General features: G+C 37.4%; 1 protein-coding gene across 1 annotated transcript in view; it reads right to left on the reverse strand.

Moving 5' to 3' along the window:
• The window catches only part of LOC126362646 (vacuolar fusion protein CCZ1 homolog), a 47,763-nt gene that overhangs the window by 14,013 nt on the left and 21,502 nt on the right, over positions 1-12,248 (reverse strand). The window contains exons 7-9 of the mRNA XM_050007897.1: positions 10,741-10,889; positions 9,354-9,630; positions 7,766-7,893 (exon numbers count right to left, since the gene is read on the reverse strand). Of these exons, the coding sequence (XP_049863854.1) occupies positions 7,766-7,893; positions 9,354-9,630; positions 10,741-10,889 (554 nt within the window). The remainder of the gene's footprint in view (positions 1-7,765; positions 7,894-9,353; positions 9,631-10,740; positions 10,890-12,248) is intronic.

Genomic DNA, 12,248 nt, shown 5'->3' on the forward strand with positions numbered 1-12,248 from the left:
ACCATGCCTAGATGGTCAATACTGAGGGTTCGATCGTGTCAGCATTGTTACTTTGTGCCAGGAAGGGCTCTCAACAAGGGAAGTGTCCAGGCGTCTTGGAGTGAACCAAAGTGATGTTTTTCGGACATGGAGGAGATACAGAGAGACAGGAACTGTCGATGAAATGCCTCGCTCAGGCCTCCCAAGGGCTAATACTGCAGTGGAATACTGCTACTTACGGATTATGGCTCAGTGGAAACCTGACAGCAATGTCACCATGTTGAATAATGCCTTTTGTGCAGCCACAGGACATCGTGTTATGACTCAAACTGTGCGCAATAGGCTGCATGATGCGCAACTTCACTCCCAAAAAGTCCATGGCAAGGTCCATCTTTGTAACCACGAGACCATGCAACGCGGTACAGAAGGGCACAACAACATGCCAAATGGACCACTCAGGATTGGCATCACATTCTCTTCACTGATTAGTGTCACATATGCCTTCAACCAGACAATAGTCGGAGATGTGTTTGAAGGCAACCCAGTCAGGCTGAATGCCTTAGACACACTGTCCAGCGAGTGCAAGAAGGTGGAGGTTCCCTACTGTTTTGGGGTGGCATTATGTGGGGCCGACGTATGCCGCTGGTGATCATGGAAGGTGCCATAATGCAGGGTGTATACGTGGACAAGAAAAAAAAATTCCCGGATTTCCCGTTAAAAATACACTTTCTCTCGGGTGACAGTATATTTTCCCTTATCAATGCTTTGAATGGTTATGGTTTTATACACTGCCGTACAATTTCCCAGGCACTTTAGAAAACAAAACTCAGGGAAAAAGACACGTTCTGGAAATATCTTTGATGTGCAGCAACATGCACGCTGCGTATTTTCGTATCACGAAAGTATACATTGGAATTCCACCAAACATCGCATGTTACTTTCCGAATCATTGGAATCGAGATTTCGATGCGCTTTTGTAAGCCATTCGTAGCTCATGCCAAGTGATCTCTCCAGCCGATGACAGCGGATATTCAGAGCATAGGACACGTGATGTAGTCAGCCAACAGCAACATCACTGTTAAATAGCGCGAACACACAAACAGGGAAAGTTAACAGTTTAAATTAATATACATAGTGTTGCTACAAGAAAAGCAAAGCTTTCACATATAACATTGGTCTCAAGCTGCAAGAGAAGCTAAGCTTTCGCATATACTGTTGACTTTTTTGCACGTGTTACACTTTCACATATATCACACATATGTGCCAGTAAAATTTTTAATAATGACATAAATGTCTGATCTTTAGTGTTACAAATTCTTCTAAAGGGCTCGTCATCAAAGAGATGATTTTTAAATGAGAGTCAAACGCTCTGTGCTTTAATAAATTCATGGTACATTCTTGTACATAGTTCAACTTACGTAAAAGGATATTTACTTTGAAAATAACACTTTTCAAACCAGTATTTGCAATATTTTCCCACGACCTGTTAGAATAGGTTCGTTTCGGCAGCTGCCAGACAGCGCAGATAACAGGCGACACCATGCTTGGGTAACTATCATGACGTAGGAAGCCCGTATGTACATATGTGTAAAACATTGCAAGATCATACATTATGTCATAAAAGAAACAAGACATCAGAGGATACTCCAAGAGCATCGGAATTTCGTGGACCACACTAAAATGTGCACATTTAAAGTGCATACTTAAAGGGCACATTCGTATGTCCAGGTTCCCTATGAAGTAGACCTCGACCTGATATTAAGCTTTTAAGTGTGGTTTTCAGGGTGTGAATTTTCTTGGAGCACCAGTACTGCATTACATCATGTTTGGTTCTTTATTATGGCATAATGACATACGTGCTAGAAAATGAAAACGTGCACTTGAAAGGCAGCGAAAAGTTGAAACTAGCCAGTACTGTGGAATTAAACCTTTCGTTTCAAATATATTGACTGCCTCTGCGGTAAAGGTTAACAAAAGTCAAATTTCTTTAGCAAACACACAATAACAACGTCATTGTTCCGCAAGGCGATAAATGCTTGACTGTCAAAAAGGTGTAAATAAAATACAATCTGACACTAATGACATTTCAGCCTTCCATAATTATGTGAATGTGTTTTAATTCACTAGATAGCTCCCGACCACAGATATCCGTTTTGTTTTCATTTAAAGTGAGAGTAAACGAAGGGGAAACAGCAAAATCATTAAATGTAAAAACGGGTTACGTGGAGACTACCCACTATAACTTAGACTGCTCTGCACATCAGCCCCGGATCTACGACATTTGCGAACCGGGTCAATACTAACAAAAATTGAATTTTCAAAATATGTTCATCTTGTAGCGCACATCTTTCTGAAAAGTCTGAAACATAAAACATATGTATTCGAGGAAATGTAAGGCTTATGATTTGGTCTTAAGAATGCCAAAGTGCAGTGCCACGCCTCTTCATAAAGCCTTTTTCTACCGCACGTCCAAACTGTATTCAGGAGAGTGGAAACTGAAATGTCCTGTGGTGCCTCTCCTGCTCCCAGTCGGCCAGTTTAACAGCCTGCCCCTCTTTAAAAAAAATCTCGCAATTAATAGCGGATGGGACTACTTGTAATCGAGAGAACACGACACATTTTTATAACACGACAGAATATAATCCACAAAGTACCAATATCAAATGCCTATTAGGCCTACTACAAGCAAAAAGCTTTATTTTAGGAAATAATTTCACATTTCATACATACACACAAGAATGAGATCGAACAGTAGTAATACGAAATTTTTATACAAATTTGGAATCGTCTTATTCTTTCATAATTTGGTGATGTCCCCGTTTCTTCTCCTTCCTCGTACTAACTAAGAGTCTTGTCATCCCAATTCTGTAGCTATTGCTGCCACTGTCAAAATTTGTTCGCTGATTAACTTCACTAACCTTGCCAGAATCACAGGTTTAGTTATTCCGCGATTATTTTCCGGTTACGGTAGGCGTTATTACGTGTTCATACAACATGTTTCCGCGTTACTTCTAGCATAGAACTTACGTGGCTGCTAGCTGGAGACTGTACAACTGGTCCTTACTAGTGTAGCGATCTGGCCAACAATTTTCTGCCAAAATTTCATTTTCTTGGATACACCGAGAAGATAATATGGAATCGTTCTCACCTGCTATTCCTGTCAGTCGCTTATTTCCATTCTGGTAGTCTGAATCTATGGATTTCGCAAGTAATTATAACAATGTTGATCATTCGCAAACCCATTCAACCACTTAATCAGACAGCGATTGGCATCCATCCTTTCGGCTTTACTCTCTCAGCTCGTATATCCCCATCCCCTTTTCGTCTGCGGAAAGTTTATTTCTAGATGCAACAAGGATACTCCTGACACAGATATCGCATACACTATGCTTGCACTCTAAAGTCAACTTATGATTCATTCAGAAATCAACTTAAAATGTGTTCAAAAACCAAATGGGAAGCGTTTCAAAATCATATGAATAATCGATCGACAAACGTGCGCAGGATGCTAGGTGCTTTTTTTTCCTCACGAATATGAATTTGGCGCCCCCTTTTCCCGGTAGCGTCTAGCTGCTTCCTGCGACTGCTTGCACAGCCAACAACCACCTTCATGTAGCCAGAAGCGGGAGAATCTACTGCTCAAAGGTGACTCAACTGCGCATGCTCCCGCGCGTAACTGCTAAAACAAATCTAATGTAAACAGTTGTGACTTCACGCTCATAGAACGCACTTTGTTGTTATGAAGCACTGCACAGTCTTCCTAAAGCCTTTGACTCATTTTGCTGTTGGCAGACGCTTGCATGAGCACTGTGTGTCGTCGTATATGGCGCATTTCCTCTACAGTTTAAGTTATTTTCGTTTTTTTCTCTCGATTATGTTTTATTGTTGAAGTATTATTCTGCAGTAGTGGGATACAGTAATATCTTTTGTCAGAGTATTGGTTCTTACCAGTCAAAGTTACAAAATTTAACTGAAAACTAAAACAATGAAAAATTCCCGGAATTCTAAAAATATCCTGGCTTTTTCCCGGAAGAAAAAATTCCCGGATTTTTCCCGGATCTCCCAGGTCGTATACACCCTGTAATGGATGTACAATACGTGAATGCCTTCGACCAATAGTGCAACCATATCGGCAGCATATTGGCGAGGCATTAAGCTTCATGAATGACAATTTGCGCCCCCCATTGTGCACATTTTGTGAATGATTTCCTTCAGGATAACAATATCACTCGACTAGAGTGGCCAGCATGTTCTCCAGACATGAACCCTATTGAACATGCCTGGGATGGATTGAAGAAAGCTGTTTATGGACGACTTGACCAACCAACCACTCTGAGGGATCTATGCCGAATCACCATCAAGGAGTGGGATAATATGGACCAACAGTGCCTTGATGAACTTGGGGATAGTATGCCATGATGAATAAAGGCATCCATCAAAGCAAGAGGACGTGCTACTGGGTATTAGAGCTATCGGTGTGTACAGCAATCTAGACCATCACATCTGAAGGTCTTGCTGTACGGTGGTACAACATGCAATGTGTGGTTTTCATGAGCAATAAAAAGGGCGGAAATAATGTTTATGTTTATCTCTATTCCAATTTTCTGTACAGGTTTCGGAACTCTCAGAACCAAGGTGATACAAAACTTTTTTCGATGTGTGTATTACCTCTCAAATGTCATATGAGTTAAATAATGTGACCAGTGTTGAAAAAATGACAGATTAAAAAATGAATGCTAACAAGATTCGAACTATCGCCTTGTCCTCGACCTTCCTGCTACACGCAAACGCTGATCATGTGATCACACTGACTTCTTACAGCTGGTGTCTTCGCAAAGATGCATCAGTTATATAATAGTCGCGTAAAACTTCTATTGCGATTTTCTCGGATTTGCCAGAGTAGTGCATGTTACTACTTCCACATTATGTTGTTTTAATGGCCTACTAAAGGTGTAAAAAGTTTGAAGTAAATCCATGACCCCAACGTAGTGGCCTCCCGTCATTAGCAGTATCTGTGAAGGGAGGTTCTAAGGTTGTAAAGTTATCAGTAAGAGATTTACACTGGGGTAAATGCCGAAGGATTCATACAAGAGTTTGGTGAGTTAAGAACTTCCACAAAGAAATTGTGGAAAACTTAAAGGTAAGTTAAGGTGCTGAAATCGGTAACAGTCTGCTGTAGCTGTATAAGGAGGCACAAAAAAAAAAAGTATGTCTTGTTTCCTCTCCGATGTACATGAACTGTTATATACAGCCAACCAATGGGTAATGTCATATCTAACCATAATAATACAGAAAGTTGTATTTCGTTATTCAACCAATATAGCTTGGGGGCGTTATTCTGACTAAGGGGAAATCATGGATGGGGTTCCCAAGGCTCAATCTTAGATCCACTATTGCTCCTCAAATATGTAAACCATTTTCCATCTAATATATAACACGCAGAATTAGTTCTTTTTGCACATGACACTAGTACTGTGATCAATCCAAGCATACATACAGAAACCAAAGGAATGGTAAACAATGTTCTTAAAGAATGAAACTTTCACTCTGCAGGGGAGTGTGCATTGATATGAAACTTTCTGGCAGATTAAAACTGTGTGCCACATCAAAACTTGAACTGAGAACCTTTGCCTTTTGCGGGCAAGTGCTCTACCAACTGAGCTACCCAAGCATGACTCACAACCCATCCTCACAACATTACTTCTGTCCGTACCTTGTCTCCTTCCTTCCAAACTTCACCTGGGCAAGAGTACTCCCTTGAAGTTAAGAAGGTAGCAGATGAGGTACTAGTGGAAGTAAAGCTGTAAAGAAAGGTTGAGAGTCATACTTGGGTAGCTCAGTAGGTAGAACACTTGCACACAAAAGGCAAGGGTCCCGAGTTTGAGTCTCAGTCTGGCACACTGTATTGATCTGGCAGAAAGTTTCACTATTCTTAAAAGTATCATGGCCTGGTTTTCTGCAAATGGTCTTTTCCTCAATTCTAAAAAGGCACAACATATTCAGTTGTGCATGAATTCTATGGATATGATAAGCGAGTTGGGGTGACAACCATTAAAACAAAGGTATTTTTTGTTGCAGTAAGGCCTTTTCGCAAAATTTTGATCACCAACTCTCTCCTCTGAATGTGAAAATATTTTCTCAGTGCCAAACTGCACAGGGACAATGATCATCGTAATAAGATAAGAAAAATCAATTATCCACTAAAGATTTAAGTGTCAATTTTTCCCACACACTGTTAGAGGGTGGAAAGGTTGACAAATAGTCTGAATGTAGTTTAATTGCCTCAGTTTTTAAAAGGAAACCATTTGTTCCAAGTACAGAATGCAATCTTGACTCCACACCATGGATGCCAGACTAGTACAAGTAGGGCTGTGGAGAGATACAATATCTTCTTGTCTTGTGAACTGCTTTGCCACAATTTCCAACAGTTGTCAGTCCCTTGCGTTTCATTAAGGTGTGTCCAATATCATAAAGAATTTATAATCTGAGGCTGTACATTAAGACATATGAACTTTTTGCTTATGTAATCTGGATGGACAGGTGTATTTAAAGCCAATAAAAAATCATTAATAATCTGTGGCTTGAAATTTACATCATACTACTCACAGAATATCTGTATCTTTCTTCTTTCTATTCATTCTTTCCTATACTTTCTGTGTGAAATTATATTTCTCATGAAGTCATAAGTTCTTTGAAGCTCTGTCAAGTTGGTTCACTTTGAAATAATGTATCTCGGCAGGAGATAGCAGCCCATCATTGGAATCTCATTTCTGAATCTTTTCCTGCCTGTATTTAGTTTTTTGAATGTAGAAATCAAATACCTTTTCATCATTACTTGCTTCACAACTAAAAACACATTTTTGACAATTGATATGTCACTATTTTCTGGTTTAATTGTTACTGTTGTCTCCCAGGAAGCTCTTTAATTATTTTAGGGGGAGGGGATAATATACTAAATGAAGAACTCAAATGTCACATCTTTGATACAACTACTAGTCTTTACTAACAGTTAATGAAATAATAGGAAAACATAACATAATGCGGACAGTTTTGCAGTCCCTTGAAGTTTAATAGTGTTGTAGGTGTTGCAGAGGTAATTTATTAACACATGTTTCTACCTCAGCAATCATTCAAATACTTGAAAGCACATCTAACCTAGTCATTCAGAGGTTTTTGATTCATGTTCGTACCATTAATTATGATTCAGGCAGTTCAGGCAAGATGTCTGTTCTCTGTTAGATATTATGTTCCACAGCTTAAGGTGAAAAGAGGAAGGTAACACTGATCAGCTATTAGTGCGGGAGCTACAGATTCACCTAACCTGAAAGCACTTAGGTTACACCTTTATTAACAGCCTCGATCTTCAATTTGAGGCTCCTACAATTTTTGGAGAACCCATTTTACTCTCTATAGCTTATCAATAAACTGCACTGTTTCCTGAAGTATGAATTTTGTTAGAAGCAGCTTTGTCAACTACCTTTCTTCCTCCAATACATTTTAATGAATTCATTGTATTCTACAGAGTGCTGTAAACCATTTACACTAGACCCATTTCTTTTAAATTGTGTAATTTATACCATAAGCAATACTTGATTTGTGAGGTTTGTGTCGGTCTGCCACACTGGTACCTCTGATAAAAAATGCATTAGAATAACATTTCAAGATGTCTGAATTTAAATTCTCCCCTCTCACTCACAGAAGGTCACAGTACAAGAACTTTTTTTAAATCAAGCACTGATTACTACTATGCAGCACAAAAGAGAATAACTATATCTTTAACACTTACCATTGATATCTATAAGGTTTGCACTTTTTTGCTGAATTACAGCATAAAATTCTCTTAGATTTGAAATTTTGCCTACAACCCAGTAATCACTCATGGTTTTTAAAATAGTTTCTCCAGTTGTTGACATCCTGAGGGGACAAAAATTAAGCAAAGTTTCTATATAAATGGCATGGCTTATGGAAATTAGAATGAGTTAAATAATTACAGCAACAGATAATTGTTATCTAAAATAAAAAAAATAAAAAACGCATCTGGATCAGAAATAAAGATTAGCATTACATATTATTAACCAGCCATTTCACATTTAGGACATCTTTCAGTAAATTTTATCAAACAGAAAATCGAATAGAGTAAACTGTTAAAATTACAAGGTAATGGAATGGATGACCAGCATTTATCCTTAGGAGCAAAATTTCCTTAGAGTAGAACATACTAGTCAGGTTCCGGGACTAAATGTTCCTTATTCAAGGTGGTGAGACACGTTAGTTGGGGAAGACTGGAGTGGGGGAGGAGTGGGAGAAAGTCACTAAGATTCTAGGTTTGGAGAAACCCATTACGCAACAGATGTTTCCTTTCTGAAGATGAGAAATTTACTTGAAAAAACTAGGGTTACTATTTCCTACTTTTTAAGTGTTTCTATGGACAGTACTAGAAATTTTCCCTCTAAAAGATTAAGTACTGGTCATCCATTCTGTTTAGATGTTTTAAGTACATCATTTCCCCTTTGTATCCCAAATGTACATTTTATAAAGGTTAAAACCCTATCAATTGGGAGAGACAACTCATATCATCCCATAGTCATTATAGTCATCCAGTGAAACCAATGGCAGTCCATTACAGACTCAATTAAACAGAATGTGAGGTTACCTTATTAGCCACAAAATATGGAACTGTGACTAAATGGTTCTATAACAATACTCTGTGCAGTCCTTTTCTCCGGTCAACACAGTAAACATAATCTATATCTAGCTTTCAATTACACAGAGCTACACACATTAGGATGCCAAAAATCTCTTCTATGACAACTCAATTTTTACATTAAAATGCTGGATATGCAAAAATTATAGCAATTGCACATAAACAGTGCATGTTGATACATATCATGTGTTACAGTTACTTTTGGTTATGAATGAAATGTGTGATGTGCCTATTGGTCACATGTACTGGATGGATACAAGTGGACTCTGTGTAATCATGTCATAAATTGAGATTTTCTTCGCTGATATAGATAACATCATTTACAAAAATATTAAAATCATTAATGGTCTGACAAACACTGACCAAAGAACCATCAAGTCTGCCACAAACAATCAAAGGTGTCTTCCATATCCTAGAATTAAATTGCTTAGAAACTGATAGTGCCAAAAAACAAATGGTGTGGAAATGTAATTTTTGCTCTTAGAATAATTACATGTAGTGTCATTTTAATATTGGGTACAGTTTTAGCAGTAATACTACATTAATTAAAATTCTCTTAATATACCTTTTATATCTTATTTACATATAATTTAATTTTTCTGCCTTAATAGTATACTTATTATTACTTCAGAACACTTGAATAACTTTGTTTTAAGTGTCACTATCATACCTTTCCTTATCGGCATTTATGTCTGCTAATAACCTCAGAACTTCGGGTGTAACTGCTATGTTTCCTGTTCTTCTGTTATCAAGATGAACAGTTGTTTTCTGAGCCAAATTAAGTTGGTTAAAGTATACAAATTTAGGACTAGAATCTGGTGAACTTGCACCACTGTTAGCAGCTTGTTTAGAACAGTGTTCTGCTACTTCAGACACCAGTGTTGTCAGCTGTGGTCCCAAGAATATATCAAGGCGTTTAAACAGATCCATATTCAGTATTAAAGAACCTGTAATGACATTTTTCATAAAAGTACATAAGACATTAGTTTCTTAATCAAAGACAAAATGTGAAAGCAGATCACCAGAATGTCCTAATGAATACCACAAAATATACCCAATTTCCTCATAAGGGAGTGGAAAGTAACTTATCAAGCCCACATTGAATATGTAACAAGGGGGGAGGGGGAAAGAGACATTATTTTATTCATGAAATTAAGACTGTATATTCATAAAATGATGTTCTTAAACTGGACATTAAACACTCCCAAATCAATCCTAAGTCCAAGCCGATATGTTTCATGTACTCCACTTTCATTTTTACATTGGTAATTAAATGCAAACTAGTTTTAATTTGTTATACATACTTCTGAGCTAACAAATTACTTCTTTATTTTGTTATACAATGAAACAATTAAGAAAAACTGGTTATGCTCTTGACACAAAAATCAGATGAGTAAAGGAGTGATTAGATAAAGTTGTCATCAACCTACAATTGAAATTCACATCAAAAAACATTGCCACCAGGTGAAAGAATTGATAAGAGACGAATCAAAATTCCTGAAGTTACTGGGAATCAAAGTCAACATGTTTGGATCTGTAGTCTGACAATTTACCACAGAAACACCAAGCCACACTAAGGAGTGAAGGTTACGAATTATATCCAATTCACCTGTAAATCATTTATAAGCGATTTCTGCTATGTAACATGCATACTAACAATATGGGAAATGTCGCATTACACTCTGAACTCTATGCCTGACAAATGCGCCTTTCCATGAGACTGTATCCACTATATTCACTACAATGTTACAACATTAATGGAAGAACAAGAAAAAATATTTACAAAATTACATTTTTTCATCATTTTTTACCATGGCTGAAGTTTCATGTAGCAAAACATGACCTGCTAAATCTGCGTAGCAGTAATAACTGTAGCTGTGGCAATAATGAAGCAGAAAGTGACTTGTCAAATTACAGTTTCTTGGATCACTACAAGAATATTTTACTGAAGCAATAATAACAAAATTATGAACAACCTGAACTAATCAACAGTTGCCATGTTTAATTCTGACAGGTCACAAAACCCTATGTGCAAAATACTTAAATGTTCTACTTACCATCAATGAAGAGACAAACTGTTGCACTAAGAGCTCGATAAACCACTAAGTGAAACATTTCAGTAGATGATTCATGGTTGATATACACTTTAGGAACTTTCCCGGTACTACTAGTACCATCTTGTACATTTTGGGGCCCTGTAACAAACCTGTAATGTGTGGACAATATGTTTCATTACAGAGAATCTGAGCCAGATATTAATATTACAGTTATGGCTACATTTCTTAGATTAATAAAAATGGTGAAATGTTGAGAACATTGAATTTTGCTGTCTGGATGGTTTGCAGTATTTCCTTCTCACAACATTCAACCAGAGCACACTTTGAACTGTATTGATAGGAAATCTGAAGTCAAATTGCAGAAACAAAACTACTATAGTAAAACCATGCAACACAACTATAATTCATCTGTATGAAAGAAAATATCACTTGAATGAGTTCACTTATGAATGAAATGTAATCCTTTACACTTTAGACTATAATCAGAATGAACAGTACACCTGTAAATGATGCAAGTTGGCATTTTGTTTTATCAAAACAGTTCCATCACAAGCTTTTGTTTGCCCATTCTAAGATGGCAGACATTGGCTTCAATTTTGTGATGCCATAACAACTCCCCTTATTACACCTCCATGTTGATTAACTAGAAACATTCTGGGTTGTTTCCATAAACAAGGGCAAAGTAACGTTGGTACATGCTGTACAACAAAATAAGTCAATTGTCAAATTGATCTAGAGAATTTTTATACTGCTTTTTAAGTAGCTGTGTTCAGTGTGCGTAGTTCAACTGGATAAATAGGAATACTTTGGAGTCAAAATTTCAGACCAACAGAATTTTTTAGCAAGTTTTGGACAGTTTATAAAGCACACGCTTCCTAATTTTCCACAGTAAGAAATTTCTGATTAAATTACAGGTGACTATACTTCTGTTGAAGACTTTTTGCGGATGATGCTATAGTATATCGAGAGGTTGTAACAATGGAAAATTGTAGTGAAATGCAGGAGGATAAGCAACCAATTGATGCGTGGTGAAGGAAATGGCAATTGAATCTCAATGTAGACAAGTGTAATGTGTTGTGAATACACAGAAAGAAAGATCCTTTATCATTTAGCTGCAATACAGCAGGTTAGCAACTGGAAGCATTTAATTCCATAAATTATTCAGGAGTAGGCATTAGGAGTGATTTAAAATGGAATGACCATATAAAACTAATTGTTGGTAAAGCAGATGCCAGACTGAGAGTCATTAGAAGAATCCTGAGGAAATGCAGTTCAAAAACAAAGGAAGTAGGTTACAGTACAATTTTTCGCCCACTGCTTGAATACTGCTCACCAGTGTGGGATCCGTACCAGATAGGGTTGATAGAAGAGATAGAGAAGATCCAACAGAGAGCAGCGTGCTTCATTACAGGATCATTTAGTAATTGCAAAAGCATTATGGAGATGATAGATAAACTCCAGTGGAAGACTCCGCAAGAGAGATGCTCAGTACCTCGGTACAGGCTTTT

The sequence above is a fragment of the Schistocerca gregaria genome, chromosome 1, assembly GCF_023897955.1.
Source record: "Schistocerca gregaria isolate iqSchGreg1 chromosome 1, iqSchGreg1.2, whole genome shotgun sequence".
In the NCBI taxonomy this organism is placed as follows: domain Eukaryota; kingdom Metazoa; phylum Arthropoda; class Insecta; order Orthoptera; family Acrididae; genus Schistocerca; species Schistocerca gregaria.